Source organism: Propithecus coquereli, unplaced genomic scaffold (assembly GCF_000956105.1).
Source record: "Propithecus coquereli isolate 6110/MARCELLA unplaced genomic scaffold, Pcoq_1.0 Scaffold8, whole genome shotgun sequence".
Lineage (NCBI taxonomy): Eukaryota > Metazoa > Chordata > Mammalia > Primates > Indriidae > Propithecus > Propithecus coquereli.
In genome coordinates this window covers 7,534,266-7,556,555 of record NW_012154173.1, presented here as the reverse complement: position 1 = coordinate 7,556,555, position 22,290 = coordinate 7,534,266, and the positions used below count along the sequence as shown (strand labels likewise).

Here is a 22,290-nt window from a genome sequence, read left to right as displayed (position 1 = left end):
AACTGTGCCATAGACATATTCCCTGAATTGTGAAAACTCCACAATCACTATTGAGTGGAAAACACAAGGAATACTGAAGATTTGCTACTTGCTTTGATTATGATGCATAACTAAAAATCCAAAATTAACTATAACTAAAATTTTTTCGATGTGACATGTTTTCTTCTTTTTCTCCTCCTCTCTTCCTTTTCTTCCTCTTCATTTTCTTCTTCTATTGAAACACATAAAAATATTCTGAACGTAGCCAAATTGGTTTCAGAAGTAGAGAGGATGGATTGGCCATAAAGAGGAATGTAAGATAATTTATAGATACAAGTTATCTCGAGTTAAAATCAATACAAGAGAAACTCTAAACTCCATTTAGCCAACTCCTAGGATTAACTCAGGTTCTCAATTTCCTTTGTGGATCATACTAATTAGTTTCCAGGGTAGGCACATCTCACCAACTTTATACACCTATTAAAAGTCACTTGGATTTGTTATCTAGCATGTTATTGCCATTTGTTCTTGTTATTTCATTTCACAATTTAGTTAAATATTGTGCAATCTAATGCAACGTAAGTGTTAAAAAGAGTTTATTTTTTTCCCTCCTATAAAAACCAAGTGGAATACATTGGAAGTGAATAAAAACAAGTCAACTAAAATACATAAAATATTTTGAAAAATTATAAAATTCCAGAATGCTTCTGCGTTCAGATTGCTTTATAGGTAGCTTTGACTTTTTTCTCCATTAAAAAAAAATACTAGAAATCAAAGCCAGTGAATGAGGTTTATGCAATAAAAATTAGTAAACTATTCCAATTTGTGAGTTCTTGCTCAAAGAAAAGGTCTTGGTTTTACAACAAAACAGTAGTATTTATATCTACTGAAGTCAAATAAGCTACTAAGTAAGCATATACCATTTTTATGACTCTCTGTTTTAATTATTTTATTTGCTTAATCAGTTCAATAAATTATAAGTCCTAGAATTTAAGAAAAGAGGGTTTCCACTGTACTTTGTAATATCTTTGAAAAAAAGCTAGAGAATCATTCCTTTGCTAGTCTGGGGCTGATTGAATTCTGTGGGTGTTTTCACATCTGAATATCATTAGGAAGACTAACTGCCCACTTGAGGAGACATGCCTGCTATTTGAATCTACCATATCTTCTGGAATTCTCAAGTTCTTTTTCTATAAAATGAATAAAATAATTCACAGTAACATGGACAGGAAACAGGTTTCATCTTGAAAGCCAGCTCTGATTAATTGCTAATGGCAACTTGAAGATCTGTGCTGAGATGAATCTGTAGCCCCGTTCACCTTAGAGCAAAATGTCCTGATCTGATAGTGATGTCAGCCACGGAACGAAGTGGGTTAGAGCAGTAAAACCATGACAGCATTGTTCTCCTGCATTATATCCACGTTTCTTTTGGTGTTTTGCAGACCTATAAATGAACAGTTCCCTGTTTTTTTCTTTTCTGTTTTTCCTTCTGTTGGGATACTCTCATAGTTGACATCCCTTAGCATTAGTTAGTTACCATGTAGATGAGAAAGACTGTGGGTTATGCACAATTCACCCCTTTGTTTCCCATAGAAAACAGATCTTTGTTGCTTCAGTTCAAATGAGAGCCATTTCATGCAAATGAAAACCACAGGATTTACTTGCCGTCTACTTCTCCAAAACTGAATAACTTTGTTAGCCTTTATTAAAAGGAAATCAGTCAAAAAAGAAAATTTATCCCAAAATATTATCCTCACAATTAAGAATCTTCAGAATATGAGGGCAAGAGGACTGGTCCAATGATCACTGTTTGATTTAGGAAATCTGGCTGTCAAATGACTGCTATTTTTTTTACAGTTTGTCACATGGTTTAAAGTGGTCTGCTTTCCCAAGTGAAAAATACAACAATTTCTAAGACAGACTGTTCACAAGTTTTATGGTATTAAGAAATTGATTGAGAAATATTGCTTTGCTGTTATCTTTAACAAATGTGGAATATGAAGTTCTGAATTTTTAATGTAAGTGGGGCTGGAATTTTCTTGGAAGATAAAATCAATAAACATATTCTCAGAAGTAAAATATACTCATTGAATACTATCATCTAAATATTCCCAAACTCTCAATGTTTGTTGTCACATATATTAATACATATAAAAGATAAACTGTGCTTTATAGATGAAGGTTGATGATCGTAGGGTGTTTAGATCCACACATATTAGGGATAATTTTATCTCAGTTTAATGCCTAGAATGTAATAGGCATCAGCAGTCAAAATAAATGAAACTTTATTCATGTAATAATTATTCATTGAACACCTGTGATGTGCTAGTAACTCTACCTGTTCTGCCCTTGAGAAGTTTACAAACATGGAAGGAACACAGACCCATAAACTAATAGTTAAAAAGAATATGTTACAGGCCATATTAGGGTGATACTCAGGGTGCTACTAGAATGTATCATAAATCCCCACATTCCAAATTACAAATTTATTTTATTTCAAAATAAACAAAATAAACAAAGGTAGCTTTATTGTACATATAAGAAAACTTGAAATTATTAAGTGTTTATGTTACTTAACACTTAAGTGTTCAGCATTAATTTATAGCCTTGACTTATCAAACTTATAATAGTAAACTGACTCCTATTTTTCTGAATATCTGGTATGTGACTTCAGCCCCTTAAATGGGATACCTGACATTATAATTACAATTTAAAACCTGAGAGATTCTCTGTTCTATTTTTAATCCTTCTCCTAATGACATCACTTATTGTCTATTGGAAAATCAGTTTAGGAAATCATTTTAGTCCACTAAGCACTTCAGATAAGGTGATTCCACGAAGCATTCCAAGATTATCACAAGGAATTGCTTTCGTATGTCATAAAAGAAGAAGAAATAAGCAGAATATGGCCTGCTGAGGAAGGTTACAGTTTTACAGCCCCTCCCACTGCAGCACTTAAGCCACTCAGTTACAGTTAACTTTGGATTGTCACTCACAGATTGAAAGCAAAACAGTCATCACACACTCTGGGCTTGTGGTGTGACTTGTATGTGTGTTTCTAAATCAATGATGAGGGTATCGGAGCCAATACTGGATATGGACATGGCAAATTACAGTGAAGTTTTGGACCCAAGTTATACAACTTTGGAGTTTGAAACCATGCAGATTCTGTATAATTCAAATGGTGAGTTCTCATCTGCCTATAGATGTAGAGAAAATTAAGTAGAATGGGAGAAGTAAAACTGAGCTTCCCAAGGTGGTGGCTCCTAGTTTTATTGCTAAAGAATTCAGGGCTTGCTTTCTAAGGCCACAAATCTGAGCTTTCACGCTTCATCATAAAATTTAAATTAACAGTGCTGTGGGTATTTTATGTCAGCAATAGAAAAAGCCTGGTTTTGTGTTATACAGTAACCTCAGAATTCTGTCATGGGCCAGGTAGGGAAGTAAAAAGAGTAGTTTCAGGAGTCATTTTATTTGCTGTAAATCACAGTAATAAGTACTATCGGCAAATTGGCTGTGAAAGCATATTTTCTATGCAAGATTTAAAATGACGCATGGAACAAAGTTTCCATAGAACACTAGGGAATTTTCCTGATTGCCTACTCCTTTCATTAGTCCAGTTTGCAATTGCTGCTGATGAAAAACTGGCATTTAAAACTACCATCGAGTTTTTGCATTGAACACAGATATGAAAGGAAATAGGGTTTATATTATAACCTCACTTCAGAGGCTAATGTTTAGCCTCACAACACTCTTGATATTTATCTACTGTAACATTTTAACTTTAAATAAGACATGAGCTGTTGAGGTTTTTTATCTTTATGTAATACAGTTTACTATTGACTTGGAACTTAGATTTGTTTTTTCCAAGTAAAAATCTTGCCCTAAATATGTTATAAGTGTTAGAACTTCTAACATCTAGTAATTATATATGCTTTGGAAAATGTGTGTGTGTGTGTGTGTCTGTGTTTAGTTGAGAATTGAGAATGTGTCTTATACTGAGGACATCTTTGTATTCTACTGTACTGTACAATTTGTATGACTGATGTTCTGGTTATATTTCCCATAAACAATAGCTTATTAGTGGGGAGACTTTGAAAATTGCTAAAAGATGAATTCTGAAATTTTAGCAGAATTAAAATAAACGTGTAGTGCAATAGGAAGTCACTATGTTGATTTCTTCTGTTTAGTTGGACTAGAGATACTTAATATTTATCTCATTGTAATCATGACTTTAAAAAGAAAGACTCATGATTAATAAATGGTAGGGACAGATTTACCATAAATGTTTATCATAAGTATTTACCACAATATACTAAAACAACTCTTTGGTATGACTATTTCCAAAGTGGTGTTTAACTTGATTGATTGTAATAGTGCTGTCAATTATTATGTAACTATGGCATTTAACTTGAAGCAACAGTTGAATTTTTCATATTTCCATCCAATTTCCTAGAAAACAATTTCCAACACCTCTAATGTCCATATTGCTAATATCCGTTTTGTTAATATTACCCAAATAAAAATTTGTAGCATTTAAATTCCATAATGCCACATGACTAACCTTACACATTTTCTCATTAAACTTTTATTCCAAATTTAGGAAATTATATATAATGATATTTTTCTACTCAGAAGTGTTAGTAAATAGAATATAAGTAACATTACATAATGTAATTGGAACATGACAACCTTTAATTTTCTCCTTTTGTTCTATTAGAGATATAATAATGAGTTATTTTTATATTTGTATCATTGTACAACTTTATGATAATTGAATTTTTAATATATTGCATATTCAATACCTTTTGAGAAAATTCATATTTTTAAGGTGTAATCAATAGTATTAACTCATTTAAGAAATATTTATTTAGTATAAATATCTAGTTTTTTTTAAATGACCCTTCATTCTTAGCTATCTATTAGATGCCCACTATACGCTGAACAAAATTCTAAGAGCTGGAAAACAGAGGGAATAAATAAAGCAGATAAAGTCTCTGACATCATGAAGTTTACATCCTATATGTAAAGATGGGTAATAAATGAGCAAACCAATAATAATATAATTTTAGGTAATGAAGTTATTAAAATAAGCAGGTCTCTAGGTTCTACCTGAAGGGCAGATGAGAGGTGACTCTTTTAGATGTGTGTTCAGAGAAAGTTTCATACAAAATTTGAGATTTGAAGGGAAACCTGATACCTAGCTCAAAGAAAAGTTTGGAGAAGAACCTTCCTTCAGGCAGAAGGAACAGCCAGTGTGCAAGTGCTGAGATGCAAATAGGCTTTGATGGAGAAAAAAGACGGTATTGCTGGAGAATAGTGAACTGGTTGAAAAGTGGTACCAGATATGGGGATCAGAGAGGTGGAAGGGTGGGGAGTGCTTCGTCATGCAGGGGTTTACAGGCCGTTGTGTAGACTTTATTCTGTATCTAGTGACAAGTTGTGGCAGGGTTGGATGCGGAAGGGTGACATCATGTGAATTTCTTATACCAAGATCACAGTAACTTCAAGGTAATCAATAAACAATAGGGAGCAAAGGTGGAAGTAGAGAAGTTAGAGAGGAGGCTATTGCAATAATTCAGGGGGAAAATTATGGTCAACTGAATAAGGGTGTTCATAGGGAAAGGGTTAAAATTTGTGTATTAAATATGTATTTTAAATGTGGACTAACTCACAGATTGGAAATGAAGGATAAAAGAGAGAGTATAAGGAAGGCTTCCTGGTTATTGGCCCCGGGCACTGGATAGGACCATTGACTGATGTAGGGGAGGCTGAAGGAAGAACAAGTACTAGGGGAAAAAATCAAAGAATTCTGTTTATGATACAGGAATTTGCAACTCTTATTAGATTTCAAAGTGAAGTTCTTCGATAGGTACTTGGGCATTTCAGACTGATGCCCATGGGAGACGTCAAGGCTAGAGATAAAATACTGGGATTTATCATCATACAGAAGATACAGATGTCATGGGACGGGATGAACTTCCCTTGGGAAAGAGTATAGTTGGGGGCCTGAGCCTGATGATGTGCTAAAGTTAAATACTCATAAATATGAAAGGGGAATGAAAGCAGCTGTGGCTGAAAGGAAAGCAGTGGTGTGGGGTCTCCAAGAAGTCAAGGAATGGGCTGTTTCAAGCCTGGTATTGGTAGGACAATTTAATCAGGAAACACTCAGTACTGACTCTAACTCTACTCTTCCTTTCTCTTTAACAGATAGTTCTGCCCCAGAGACGACAAGTATGAATACCACCGACAATGGGGTCAACTGTCTATGTGCTATATGTGGGGACAGAGCAACAGGAAAACACTATGGGGCCTCGAGCTGTGATGGGTGCAAGGGCTTCTTCAGACGCAGCATACGCAAGAGTCACGTTTATTCCTGCAGGTACTCGAAAGGCTACTTTTAGGAAAGTTATCTTTAGAGGTGTTTCAAAATGGCATGCAAGGAGTAAGCAAAGAACATTCAGAGACTCTTTTATATCTGTAATGAACAAAATCTCCTAGCTGCAATACAAGTGAGGACGTGTGGGTATATATGCAGGTTGTATTTACATAAGTGGCTCTTTTTTATGAAACATTTGAGACTTATAAAAGGTATATAAAAAATCCACCTACCTACCACCCACCTTAGATCAATATAGTTGAAGCTGTAGTGGACACCTCCCCTGTCATTTTCTCTTTCTCCCTTGCCTCCTACCATCAGGAATTTGGTGTTGATGTTTTCCTTGTGTTTCCTTATTGTTTTACCACATGTTCATGTACTTCTAAACATTTTAAAATCTGAATTTAAATGGTTTTTCAATATATGTATTTTTCTGCATGTTGATTTTTTTAGCACCATTACATCCTGAGTCTTTTAAAACAAAATTATAAAACTACAGATGATTTTGGCAGATGGTTGATGTCAATGAGTAAAATTCAATTTTCAGTCCTAAAATTAAAAATGTATTTCTCATGCCACATTTTTTGCCATTGAATTTAAATGTTTTGTCTAAAGTTTATTTAGCTATTTTGTGTGTCACATATTTCTAGTAGGTGTTTTCTTTTTTTTAAATTAATACCTAGTCAACATCATAGCACAATTTAAGTATAAATATTGACCCTTGATTGATCAGTATGACAGGTCTTGAATGAAGATTACATCTAACTGGAATATGGACTATTCACAAAAATCGCTGGTTTTAACAAAAAAAAATCTGTGTTTTCTCTATCAATGAAAAGCAAGTGTAAGATTATGTTTTAAGAACAAGTTGGACATTTGAGAAATTAACTCCCTCAAAACATTGTCATTTGATTTCTCAGAATATAATAAAAGTTAATATATAACTCCCCAAATATCTACCTAGTGTTCTCTAGCAATTTTTCCAGAATAGTTTGAAGTAGGTTAAAAGAAATGTAAATCACCCACTTTAAGACTTCTTGGTAAACAAAAAAGAGTTTATAAATGAGTTTTGCTTTCATAGACATCAAAACTCTAGAGGTAAAAAATAGATCAATTTTCTTCATTAAAAGTATTTTCTCTGTGATAACATTACATATTGGGTGCTCCTAAAAAGTAACAACTAAAATGAATACAAAATAACATGCAAACAGAGCTTTCTGGTGTTAAAAAATGGCGATTCAAAGAACTAAATGCAATAATCTGTAAGAATCAGAGAATACCTGCTGTCAGCATTGCCACTCTTCCTGCATAGGAAGAGTTGAAAAGCAGTGCTCCCATAGCAGCTTTTAGAAGTTCAAGAAATGTTCTAACAACACGTACAGTTTACCTCCTTGCACCATCATGAATGCTTCTGCCAACCTAGCCTTTTTTTCATATATATTTTGGTATTAAGCAAATGGTATGATTTTCCATTTAGAAAATAGTTCTTATGTTGATGCAAGTTTAGGAGCATCAGGGTTTTTTTCAAGCTCAGGTTTCTCTGGTCTCAAATTTACCCATATCCTTATCTTTACAAATTGCATTTCCACTCTAACTACTCCATAACACTGAAGTTGGGCTTTCCCTCCCAAAGCACTTTTAATTACTGTTTCAATACTTTTCACATTATACTTTTTATAGTGACTATTTTTAAATTTGTATGTGTGCTCTATCAGATTGTAATTTCCTTGAACGGAGGAGAGGTAGTATTCTGCCTGGTTTAATCCCTACACCAGGACCTTGTACACTCAAGGTGCTGAATAATATGTTTATTCAATTTTTGTTATTAATTTAATGTTGATTGAATTCTCTCTCTTTGTTGTTTTTTCTTGGTAAACTGGTCCCCTCTCCTGAGTCTCCCTGGCCATGCATTCGCAAATGAACAATGCTTTTTTCCTCACTCCAAAAGCACATTTCTCTTCTAGCTCAATTTATTTATAGTAGGCTTTACTTCTCATTCAGTTTTAAGTGGGCACCCATAGTTTTTAGAAGAAATATTTTTCTAGGTCACAAAATAAATATATTTCTTCATTCTTCTAATTAATAATCAACTAAAATTAATCAGGGACATATCAATATAGATGAGTAATTTCATGCCAGAATTCTAAAGAAATGTCATTGTTTACTATATGCTTAATATGCCCCAAAATGTTTAAAGTATACTCACACAACCACCATCGCAGCAAGTCCTTCTCCTTATTAATGCTATTTGACATCCCCAAGTTCTACTGAGAATGAATGGTAGACTTGAGAATCAAGCTCAGATCTAATTTCAGAGATTGCACTCTTTGTTTAAGTGTACAATTAAGTTTTTTAGTGTATTCCCAGAGTTGTGCAACCATCAGTACAATTAATTTAGAATGTTTTTATCACCCTATAAAGAAACCTTAAGCAGTTACTTCCCATTTCCCCCCAACTCCCTTCCCAACAATGTGAAGCAACTGCGAATCTACTTTTTGTTTGTATAGATTTGGCTCTTCTAGACATTTCATATAAATAAAATCATGTGATATGTGGCATTTTGTGTCTGACTTCCTTCATTTAGGATAGAATGATATTCTCAAAGTTCGTCCATATTGTAGCATTTATCGGTACTTCATTCCTATTTATTGACAATAATATTTCATTACGTAGGTATTCCACACTCTGTTTATCTTTTCATCAGTTGATAGGCATTTGGGCTGCCTCCACCGTCTGGCTATTATGAATAATGCTGCTGTGGACATTTGGGTACAAGTTTTTGTGTATACATATGTTTTCATGTCACTGGAGTATAGACCTAGTAGTATGGAATTGCCATATCATATGGTAACTCTATGGAGACTGTCTTTTTGAGACTGTCCTTGAGTAGAGCTGATGTGAAACAGCTGCATCATTTAATATTCTAACCAGCAATGTATGAGGGCTACAATTTTTCTGCATCCTCACCAACACTCATATTGTCTGTGTTTTCGATTATAGCCATTCTAATGGTTGTCAAGTGGTGCCTCGTTGTGCAGAGACTGTACTCTCCATACCATTCTCAATGGCCTCTTGATATGTAATTTAGCATGTAAACTTTAGCTGGATATGAGGTACCGTTAAAATTAATAGAATAACTGAAGAGAGAAACGCATGAAAGTGCATGGGAATGAAGTTCTGATATATTCTCCACCACACTGAAATCATTTAGCAATAAGCAACAAGAACTTATATGCCAAAGATTTTTAAAGCTAGGTTTGGCTTTCGTGACTCATGATAGAAATGGTTATGCACCCTGGCCAAAAATGAGATAGGCATCCCATATAAAGACTGCATGAGGCCGGGCGCGGTGGCTCACGCCTGTAATCCTAGCACTCTGGGAGGCCGAGGCGGGCGGATTGTTTGAGCTCAGGAGTTCGAGACCAGCCTGAGCAAGAGCGAGACCCTGTCTCTACTAAAAATAGAAAGAAATTAACTGGACAACTAAAAATATATAGAAAAAATTAGCCGGGCATGGTGGCGCATACCTATAGTCCCAGCTACTCGGGAGGCTGAGGCAGGAGGATCGCTTGAGCCCAGGAGTGTGAGGTTGCTGTGAGCTAGGCTGACGCCACGGCACTCACTCTAGCCAGGGCAACACAGTGAGACTCTGCCTCAAAAAAAAAAAAAAAAAAAGACTGCATGAGAGGTGAGGCTTGTATTTCCATGTACATGCTGGTCATGAGACTAGATCATAGTTAATTATTCTTACTCATTCTTTCTATTAAATCATATTTCACCATATTTATTTAAAGTTCATTTGTCTGGGTTTTTTTGATAAATAATAGTTTTCTGCAAACTAATATATGTTTGTTTGATATTATAGGTTCAGTCGGCAATGCATTGTTGACAAGGACAAAAGGAATCAATGTAGATATTGTCGATTAAGAAAGTGTTTTAGAGCAGGAATGAAAAAAGAAGGTAATAGTGGTAATAATAATGATGATAATTAATGTTATTGATGAAAAACGATAAACATACACACACATTCTCATTAATCACAATAACCTTTCTTATTGAGTTCTAATCTTCCTTAATATATTAATGAAGATTCTACGGTAAAGAATTTAGCCCAAGGATGTCCAGCTAGTAAGTGGTGGAGCCAATCTTTACCAGGTGACTGTCTGATTATGGACCATTCTCTCCACCACTGTTACCCCTGGCAACAAACTTATTGTCTAAATAACATTCCAATGTCCTATTCAAAATATAAATGACAAAATCTATTAATAGGTTGAAATTATAAATATATTTCAAACACATTTTTATTCTTAATAACAATTATATATCTTTATTCATTTTATGAACATTAACTAAACATCTTCTTTTCATACATTCGTTAATTTAACAAATATTTATTGAACACTGCTACTTTCCAAACACTGTTCTAGGTGCTGAGGTTTCAACAGTGAGCATAATAGACAAAATAACCTACTTTATAGTCTATTGAGGGACAGAAAATAGATGTGCTATTTTAGTGTGTACTAATTTTATGTTGAGCATATTACATAATCTGATTATATTCTCCTATATTCTAAATATGGTTAATTTAGAAACAAATGTGTGGAACACAATCTAAACATTTGACAGCGTATAGCAGCTATAAGATTTTAGGCCGTCAGTTTGCAGCAAGACCATGCCTATCATGTACAAAGAGAGATTTTTCATAGCTATTTCACAAACTATTAAAAATCAAATTACTATATTACAGAAGTGTAAAATATATCAAACTCATCTTGAACATAATTTTTTTCTTCATCATTCAGTATTTTTAAGATACAGAAATACCATTACTTTTACTTTAATTGCTAGTCTCAAAGAAGAAACAAAAAATAAAGTTCACAAAATTAAAGGAAAAGCACTTTCCTATTTCAAAAGTGACTTATTTCTAACGTCATAAAAAGCTCTATTTAGCAGCTTATGGGATTAATTACATACTTTGTCGATTGTCTTCATTCGTTTCCACTTGAAACCTATATTTACCCCTACAAAAGTGCAAGCAAATCACAAGCCCACATTTTCTTTATGAGTTTTACAATTTGTGAAATACAATTTTATTGTAAAAATAGTGAAATTATACCTTCTTCATGAACTAATGCATTCATTTTCTTAAATAGATTAGAAAGTAACTTTTGAATGTCAAAGTTGATGTATTTCTCTTCTTTACAGTCATAGAATAGTAGCAAGATTAATTAGATAGAAACAACTATAAACATGGTTTTATGTAAAAAATGATAGCATTGAGAATAGAGATGTTCACACTACCTTTTGACATTTTTCTAAACAATGATCATGTAAATGAAATTTATAAAAGCATAGCTAACATCTTATTTTTTTTAATCGCTGCATATGCTTTACCAAATGAGTCAGTGTAGGCTAAAAATTGATAACAATTTCTGTTAAAAAAAAAAGACAGTAAGGTACCAGTAAATATGATTTTAAAATAAAATATTAATGATTCACTCTAGCTTAAAGGCAAAGGTCACTATTTTATCTTCCAATTTAATGGAGTTGAGAGTCAATAGTAAGTTTTAAGTCTCTGTTGCTAGATTTTGGTGTAGAAATTGGTCAATTTATTTAATAAAAGAATAATTGCAGAAAACAAATAAGATAGTTTAATGCCTTATGTTTCTAGCAGAACAGATTCCAGCATTAACTTAAATAATTTAAGGCCTGTAGGCCTTGTTTTTCTTTTCTTTTTGTGGGGGGATTAATGGAAGATAATTTTATCTCCTAGGTTTTGAAATTTAACTTTGATATCTAATTTATTTTCTATATGAAAAATAGAGTTAATATTAATACAAGTTAATATTCCCCCTCTGATCTTTCCTTATATTTAAAAATGTAGTTTTCAATAAGAGATTTGGAAATATACATTATTCTTTTTTTCCTTTCTGGAATAAAAAAGCAGATACATATCTCCCTTAGACACTTTTTATATAATATGCAGGATTTTGTCACCTCTCTAAAATGCTGATATTCAAACTTTAATCTCAGGAGAGATCTACCTGGTGCAACTTTTGCTTTATTAATGTTTGCAAACTGTCTGAAGGATGGTGGTTTATAAAATATCATAATATTACAGTCTTAAAATCATCTTAACTAAAATAAATTTACTTTCCATTTTTGCTAGTGTTTTACAGGAAAAAGAAAATGGAAGTTTCAAAATCTATGACTCATATTTTCTGACAATGAATACACTCTTATCTTTGACCTGGTCAATCTCACAGGCAATACTCTTTCTCTGGCTATCTTACAGTTTTATTAATTTTGAGAGAATAGAAAACCATCCTATTAAAAGTACAGCATGGTAGAACTGGCTCACTCAACACTTTCTAACATGCATGCCGTCATGAAGTCCCAAACAGCAATATTTTATAAGGTCTAGAGACAAGCTTGACTATTTCTACTTTTAAGAGTGGGACAGAATGAAAACATCTTCAGTCTTACTTTCCCCACCACGGTCTTTTAGAAAGACCCTTTCTCATATATCCTGACATACGTGTGTGTGTGTGTGTGTGTGTATGTATATGTGTAAGAACTGACCAATAAACAGTGTGATTTTCTCTCCTAGCTGTGCAAAATGAACGTGATAGGATAAGCACCAGAAGAAGCACGTTCGATGGCAGCAACATCCCCTCCATTAACACACTGGCTCAAGCTGAAGTCCGGTCTCGCCAGGTACCTGCTGCACACCAGCATTCAGCCCTGTTTAAAGAATCAAATGACTATTTAAGGATAATGCTAAAATAATCATAGTTCATTCAAATGTGCTCATTACTAAAATAAATCACATCTACACCAATTCAAGAGTTTTACCTTGAAACTATTAATGGGACTGCTGAATTAATTTTCACTTTTCCCAGACAAGACTATTTTTGAGATGAAAAAATGAAATTAATTTCTGCCTAAGATTGCTAAAACACAGTTTGTTTACAAAACTGATTAAAAATACTTAATATATAGCACAAGGCTCTGGGGGCAGCATTTTATTTTATTGGTTGAATCTGTAAAATCAGTTACCCCAACTTTTGGGGAGTTTGGTTGAAACCTGTCATCAGAGTTTCTTTCCTTGAAAATGACTTCTGAACTCAGGAAGTCACCTTGGCACCTGTTTTAGAAACAGATTTTTTAAATGAAAAGCCAGAATTTAGAAAACACAGGAGGAAAAAAGCTTTATTATTTTAAACTTCTAGCATAAGAATATCAGTTTAAAAGTTTAAAGTTAAATGAAGAAATCATTTGAAAATAGGTTTATTTTAGCATTTCCCCTATTAGAAATGTTAATAATATTTTTCTATTTAAAGCAAATTTTGAAATAGCCAAGTAGTTAATCAGGTCCTGTAATGAGTCAGTGTGACGACTGCTTTCGTTTTGATAACACAAGGGTAATATGATGATGTTAATCACCATTATCACCATCATTACTTCAAGATTACTTGATGGTCCAATAAAGCATTTAGAGACTGCCTTAGAGGGGGCTGTGAGGAAGTATCCAGATACCCATAAAGATACACACATGCACATTCAAAAACTAAGTGTATAAAAACTTTGAGACAGTGTTTTTTTTTTTCAGTGTTTTTTAACACCAATTATATTTTATATAGTTAAAAATTATACACAGTTTTAAAAACGTATCATTATATATTAAGCCTTTTAACATTGCCGAGTGAAGCCTTTGTTTTTTAATATTATTTTGATCAGCTTCCATTTCATGCAGCAACATAAATAGTTCTGGCTTCTTGTCTAAATCTTTTCTCCCCAGTTTGGTAAATTTTGTCCCTTGCAAACATTTTTTCCATAAATTACAACAAACTGAAGATGGACTTTCTTAATGAAAATATCATTTTTAATTAAAAATAAAGTCATAGAGCATATTTTAGGTGGATACTACCAATCACTTTATGTAGCCATTTGGAATTGTGAAACTTCCCCCAAATTGTGGTAACTTGGTTTACAGCATTGGCTAGTAAAATAAGACACTCCTCCCAGAGCATGATACTACACATTGAAAGTTTTCAATCTAACTTATTTCTCAATTAAAAAATGTTTGGTATATTTTAAGATACTGTGACAATGATAGTGCTTGCTTCAATATTGTTTTCTTATTTCAATCACAAGAAAATAGAGAAATATTGGCCATGTGTTATTTTAAATGATAAATTGATATACCATTCTTCTTAATGCCAGATCTCAGTCCCAAGCCCTGGAGCAAGCACTGATATAAACGTTAAGAAAATTGCAAGTATTGGTGATGTCTGTGAGTCTATGAAACAGCAGCTCCTAGTCTTGGTGGAATGGGCTAAATATATTCCTGCCTTCTGTGAGTTACCATTGGATGATCAGGTATAAGTTTAAAAAATTATGAATGCTTTAAAAGTGCTTTTTGAACTTTGCTGAGTGTTTGTGTTCTTTCAGTTCTATTTGTAATGCCTATACTACATTATTGTATTTGACAAAGGATTGATTATGTTGTGAGGAAAGGATTGGGTGTTCTTATCCATTCATCTTTTTCTTTTATCAAGAGGCATAACTGTTTGACTTCTATTTTCGGGGTCTAGCAAACTTACTGATTGGACAAGAGTTGAACAAAACATTCTTCGGTCCTCTTGGAGTTTAAAAAGCTTATATGAAGGAGAAAGGCAGACAGCACATAACTACCATTGTGAGATAAAATATTGGAAGAATGAGCGTCTGTGAGGGAAATGGTACACTGTTGTGTCTTGGTGATTACTGAAGGTGCCATATAAAATTTCTCAGAAATACAGGCCGTTCCTAGACAGAAACCACACAGGATGTGTTGGTGGTGTCTTTGTGGACACTTTATGCAATTAACATGTGAAGTTTTGCCTTTCATGTTATCAATTTTATTCTAACATTTATTGTATAAAAATTATAGGTCTGGCCAAAAAGGCTGTAGAATCATGATCTGAAATTTACAGAGAAATAGAGAATTTAGATATAGGCATCTTTTCCTAATAATTAAATCTTCATAATTTGTCACATGTACATTAAGACATTTTAATTAATAGTTAGGAGCTTGAGTTTCCTGATTAGTTTATGAAGACTAAATTGTTTCACATCCATTTAGAACTATTTTTACTAAATAGTGTGTAATTTTTTGTAGATGAAAATAATTTGAAAATTTCCATTTCTTTCACATAGAATTAAGCTTGATAAGTGTTATACCCAGTGTGTATTTAAACACCCTCTGATAAGTGTTCCCTGTTGTTGATACACAAAAACAAAGAAACAATCAAAGGTCATAGGACATAATTTTAGAAAAATCAAAGAAGGGCAATATAGTGAGTTACATGACCAAGAAAAAAAATCACCATAGGAAGTTTGCAGCTGTATTTCTAAGGGAGCATTTCACCTGGGGACAGAAAAAAAAAATACTGTGAAATCTGAAATCATTCTTAAAATGTTCTTAAACTGCCTTCCTGGTATGAGTCACAGTTATTGACATATCATAAAGATAGCTTAGCTCGGAAGGTTATGCCACAGTGAATAATGCTAAATTGCTAAAACCTACCAGTCTCACCCCAAGCAATATAAGTAGAGTTATGTTATTTATCAGTTTTATATTTTTATTATCACTCTTTAGAAATAGCTGATTTCTGTAGGCAGATATTGACTTAAAAATTGGGAAATCGAAATGCAGTAAACAGTCAAAAATTATTTTTATTTGCTAAATGACACTCTATTATTAACAGTATAGCATTAATATCCATGCATTAGTGAATGTCTATTATGGATAAAGCCCTGGGCAAGTAGCTTTCAGTTGCATTATAAATTACTTTTTATTTATTATTATTTTATTTAATTTTCTCAGGATCTCTATGGCATAGGTGTTATCTACTCCATTTTACAGTTCTAAAACTGAACCCCAGATCAGTTAAATTCATCAAACAAATATTTATCAGGAGGCTACTCTTCAGTTTAAGAAACTATGGATATTTCATGTAAAAATACAGATTACCTTACTATTCTCCTAAAGTTTGCATTCTATTTGGGAGAGACAGACAATAAAAAAATATAAAAATTATGAGTAAGGTAATTCTAGGTGGGGATAAGTTCTATAAAACAGAGTAGGATGACTTGGAGAATGACTGGGGGTGGGATGTTAAGAGATACTTTAAATTGAGTGTCAGAGAAGATATCCCTGAGACCTGAGTGACAAGAGGCCAGGAGCCCCGAGATCTGAGGAGAAAGCACTAAGTCACAGGAACAGCACGTTCCTGCCGAGGTTCTGAGTCAGGCAGGAACAATGTGAACAAGGGGTGTTGCAAGATGAAGTCAGAGACTCAGGAGCTGGAGGCAGAGCATTGAGCCTCCCCCACCTCTCCCATCGCCTGTGAGGCCAGGATTGAGCAGTTCAGATTTTGTTCTAAGGACACCAGGAAACCATTGAAAAGTTTTTAGCAGAGGAGTGATATTAAGTGCTTACTCCTTTATAAATATCATATTGGAAGCTCTGTCAGGATTTAAGATGCAGGACCCGGAAAGGAAGCAGGGTTACCTGTTGGGTATATTGCAGTATTCAGTAATAAATGACATGGGCCGGAACTGGAGTAGTAGTGAGGGAGATGGAAAGAAGTGGATTGATTTGGCTTATATTTTGAGAAGCCGCACTTGGATTTGCTGGTTAGACTTTTATTAAAAGTGAACTTTTGTTTAAAGTGGACAAACACTTTAAATGATAGTATCATTTACTAAGATGATGAAAATATCGGAGAAGAGTTACTTTGGTATATGTTAAATTTGAAATGCTTCTTATACTTCCATAGTGGTGATGTCCAGCAGCTTATTGAGTAGATGGATGAAGCTCGACAGAGAGCTTACTGCAAAGAGTTAGTGATTCAATCTAGAAAGTGACGGAAGTCACTTTTCAGTTGATTATGCGCAGGAGATTATGTTTTACTTATATTCTACCGCTTAGTCTTTATATAGTATACTCTGAGATTTTTGTATTGCTAATCCCATTTTATAGATGAAAACAAATGAGTCCCAAGCATACATTTTATCTTATGCAAGGTTAAACAGATAGCAAGTGGCCAAGCTGGGATTTGAACTCTTTCTGGTCTGTTTGATTCTGTTGCCCTTCAAAACAGTTAACTGACTCCTTTTTTCTGCTGCCATTGTATTGACTTGTTAGATAGTTTCAGAAATTTTGAAAAGTAGACTCTATTGACATGCTAAGATGGAAAACTAGAAGGCTTGATGATGGAGGCTTGATCGTGGCAAGTATCTAGGAATATTATAGTTTGCTAAAACAGAAAAAAATGTTCCAGGCTTAAGAACACTGCAAGTTAATCAGACTCCTATTATGCCATCTTTTAATCATTATATTTTATAATTAATTGTTAAACTTGGAATTTTTCATTAAGGTGGCACTGTTGAGAGCTCACGCAGGGGAACACTTATTGCTTGGAGCTACAAAGAGATCGATGATGTATAAAGATATTTTGCTTTTGGGTAAGGTTTTTTTTTTAATTTAAGAAGAAATTATGCATATTTTATCCTTATAATAATATGCAAGATCTATTTTGTATGTACAAAGTATTCACAGACACCATCAAATGGTGCTCTCGCTTCACAGATTGGATTTAACTGTATTCTCACTCGGCCTGATTTTTCCTTGCCTTGATTGCATGTAAGTTCCGAGTGCATGAGATAATCAGAGAGCGTTAAGATTTAAAAATAAAAAAGAGATGTTGCTCAATAAACATAATATCGAGGTATGTTTAAATCGTGTCAGGACAAATAATTAGTGATTTTCATGACTATCTTAAGGAGTCCTGATGTTTTTTTCACACTCCTTCAGTGTCTTCTTAATAATCATTTTATACACTTTTAAGAAACATGTTTATCTCCTATGATCTCATTGCCTATGATATGCTAAAAAATAATCAAGTAAGAATAATTGGTGGCAATATCTGAAAATTTCTGATAGAAGTTCTTGAAGAGGGAAAAAAGGGTGACAGGTGGTGGAGGGTGGGGAGGGGACACAAAGGAAAAGCTTTTGTCTTAAGTGATTGCTCCAATCTCCCTACCTTACTTAACTCATAAAATTAGGTTTTTAGGGTTGAGATCTTTCTAACACTAGCTCTCCCTCTCTCTGGCTTGTGTGAAATGATGACTAGATTACTTAATTTTTGTGATAGACTTTTTGGCCTCAAATATAAATGTATTGGACATAATATAACAATAGTTAATATTTGTTGAGTGCTTATTACGTGAATGTACTGTTCTAAGTGAGTTACATGTACATACACACTCTCTCACTTAATCCTTGAAATAACCCTAAGTACTATTATTTTCAGTCCAGTTGCAGGTGAAGAAATGGAGGCAGAGTTTGGCAAAGGTCACAAAGCCAGGAAAGGATAGAGGCAGGATTCTAAACCACGTAATGTGACCACATGTTTTGAAATGCTATTAAACACTTTTCTTGTGTTTCTAGAAAACACCTAGAAGACTCTTCTCGTTATAGAATTGAGTTCAATATACCTAGAAAATAAAATGTCTACTATATAGTTCGAAATTGTTTTACCCTGAATAATTAGGTAAGCTAACTTTTCATAAGAAAGAGTGAGGCTAAAAAAAATGATAACCATGTAATGTGATGGATATGTTAATTAGCTTGACTATGGTAACTATTTTGCAATGTGTATGTATATTGACACTTCACCTTGTACACCTTAAATATATACAATTATTTTTTGTCCATTATACCTCAATAAAGCTGGAGGAAAATGAAGGAAAGAGTGAGGCTACATTTATACATGTTGTTACCTTGAAGGTCGTCTTTGCCTGCAGTGAAAGAATTTAGAATATTCTGCTTTTTCATAAAATCAGAAAATAGCAATTTAGCTGTTCTTTTAGATGCTATAATAAATATTCATTATATTATAGCCAGAGAACTTCCAAGTTGGAAAGATCTTTAGGGGTTAGGTGGTCTAGCTCCCTATCCTATTTCTGAACTCCCTTGAATTCAGCCCCATAAAGTGGTCATTTCACCTCTATTCAAAGAAACCCGGGAAGAGGGAATATACTACCAGAGGCAACTCTTGAGAGTACATGTGCTAATTTTTAATAACAACCTTCTTTACTTAGGCTTGTTAAAACTGTCTCAACAATTTTTACTTTTTCCTATGCCTAGAAAATCAAAAGAGTGCTATTTTTAATCCACTCTAAACAAAAAAGATTCTACAGGGTTTGTATTATGCTCATTAATGAATAAGACTCTAATAGAGACTGACATAGAGGAAAACTAATCATTATATTTTGATTTTCCTCTGTCAATTATTAGCTTGTTTTTAGTCTGTACTTTTGTGTTATCAGCCAGTGACGGAGGCTGTTAAAATGCATGTGATCACGTTATCAAAGTTATTGACCCTTTTAAGTATTCTTAAATGTTTCTAACATAATTAACACCGCTGAGAAAGTACTATCACTATTCCTTCAGGGGTAGACCATTTTAAACATATCTTGCAAAATTTGAAACTTTGTCTGAAATTTTGGGTGGAGATGTTTAATTTTTCTTTCCCCTCCAGGAAACAACTATGTTATTCATCGAAATAGCTGTGAAGTTGAGATTAGCCGTGTGGCCAATCGGGTTCTAGATGAGCTGGTCCGACCCTTTCAAGAAATCCAGGTTGATGACAATGAGTATGCCTGTTTGAAGGCAATTGTATTTTTTGACCCAGGTCAGTTTTCAAAATTCCATTAAAGAATTAATATAATGAAAATTAAACCACTTTTTAATATGGGAATATTTATTTCCACACTCTCATTAGATGAATCTTCAGATTTCACTTTTTATTCCTGCATTAGATGCAAAAGGGCTAAGCGATCCAGTAAAAATTAAGACCATGCGGTTCCAAGTGCAGATCAGCTTGGAGGACTACATCAATGACAGGCAATACGACTCCCGGGGGAGGTTTGGAGAGTTGCTTCTGCTTTTGCCCACACTACAGAGCATCACTTGGCAAATGATCGAGCAGATACAGTTTGTTAAGCTTTTTGGGATGGTTAAAATTGACAACCTACTTCAGGAGATGTTACTGGGTGGTGAGTACATGTGAGAATTTCTGTTTTATTGGTTAGCCTCACATTATGTACTTTAGAACAAGTTTGACCTATTCATTTTTTGGCCATATTTATCAACTTTTGAAGTTGATGTGTGTTCCTGCCTTTTTTTCCTTCTGCCATGACAAAATGAATTTAACTTTTTTCATTTAAAATGTATGCAAAACCCATTGGAGGGAGATAAAAATACTCAAATAAATTAAAATACACATTCTTTTTTTTTTTGTCTACACGATGTTTCTTGTATTTATTTTAATTATTTAACTCTAGTACAGCAACACTTGCATAGTGATTGCCAATATCTGAAGCATGTTATAGTTATAATTTCATTTAATCCTTCAGCATTTTTAAATTGTCTTCAATTTTACAGATCAAAAAAATAATAATGAAATAAAATAAAATAAAATCCCCATTCTTTTTAGCCTCCATCATCTTTCCTCCACACAGTCCCTCTGATTTCAATTTTCAGAATATTCCAAATATGGTGAATAGAAACATATTTCCTGTTTTTAGAGCCTCTTGAAGTATATTATGTATTTTCATGCCTTGACTCCTTTAAGACCTCAGGGATACTGGAATTGCAACATAGCCTAAAAATATATATAGTGCATAGCTTAAAAATGAACATTGTGCTCCTTCCTGAAATAATCAATTGACACGAAACAGTAGAAAAGAAAAATGAGATTTCATTACTGCAATTTATGTCAGGAATAAGTTAAGAAATCATTTATTTTGTGCTCTGATCTAGATTAAATTTCCTTGCAAAATCACCATATTTATTTTTAGTTTTCTGGTTCATAATGTGTTCCTAATGATATCTTTCTGAGATAAAAGTTGTTCATGCTCTTAGGGTGATCCCAACTACCATAAACTTGAGGTAAGTGATTCTTGGAATTGCCTTAACAACAGGCAGCAAACCTAATGATTCCGGGAAATGGCATGCAAGGTCCATTATTAATATACAACATAATATGATACAACATTAATCTAGCCAATGTACAGTGAACGCTGACATTGTCCTTAATATGGCAGTGGTTCTATCAATTTATTTTGAATTCCCAAGAAGCACTTTGCAAAAATAGCAACATTTAAGCTGTCAATCCAAACATTTTTTTCCAATGTAAACTTGCCATCTTTGATTAAATATCACTAATACAAGCATGTTTTTCTCTTCTCTAGGTGCGTCCAATGATGGTAGTCATTTCCATCATCCAATGCACCCACATTTGTCTCAAGATCCATTAACTGGACAAACTATACTTTTAGGTCCTATGTCAACTTTGGTTCATACAGACCAGATTTGTAAGTGTCTGGGCCACTTTTGTACTGTAATAGTTCTTAATGACCTGAGAAAACGTAGAATTGGGGGAGAAATTTATTAGTATCTAGAAATTGCAAAAACTAGGTAAAATTTCTTTTCCAAGACACAACTGTGGGAGATTGTGATATTTGACTGGTTACTTATTCTCCCTAGGCATGAGCTTGCTTCCTAACATGAAGATGTGAGAACTTGAATCTTTCTACTTCATAGGTCTGGGGAACAAGAAGAGTGTACGGGTAGCCCTAGCTTTGCATGGTCATGTGGGACCATAAAAATGGCAATGCAAACTGAAACCACGCAAAGGGATCACCAATAATCAATGGGACCTTTGAAAATGTTTGTCAAAACATTAACAACTCTCTTAACCATAGATTGTAAATATATAGAGAAATTTTTAAAAAATAGTAATCCTGGTTTTTTTTTAGTAGACTGTAATTTAAAACATCACATTTAGCACACTGTAATTTAAAACATTAGGAAG

General features: G+C 33.6%; 1 protein-coding gene across 1 annotated transcript in view; it reads left to right on the top strand.

Annotated features, from left to right (window-relative positions):
• HNF4G (hepatocyte nuclear factor 4, gamma) overlaps window positions 1-22,290 on the top strand; it is a 62,502-nt gene that overhangs the window by 36,878 nt on the left and 3,334 nt on the right. Inside the window, exons 2-9 of the mRNA XM_012663138.1 lie at window positions 6,190-6,361; window positions 10,224-10,318; window positions 12,972-13,078; window positions 14,588-14,743; window positions 17,788-17,875; window positions 19,954-20,106; window positions 20,234-20,470; window positions 21,668-21,790. Of these exons, the coding sequence (XP_012518592.1) occupies window positions 6,216-6,361; window positions 10,224-10,318; window positions 12,972-13,078; window positions 14,588-14,743; window positions 17,788-17,875; window positions 19,954-20,106; window positions 20,234-20,470; window positions 21,668-21,790 (1,105 nt within the window). The 5' untranslated portion in view covers window positions 6,190-6,215. The remainder of the gene's footprint in view (window positions 1-6,189; window positions 6,362-10,223; window positions 10,319-12,971; window positions 13,079-14,587; window positions 14,744-17,787; window positions 17,876-19,953; window positions 20,107-20,233; window positions 20,471-21,667; window positions 21,791-22,290) is intronic.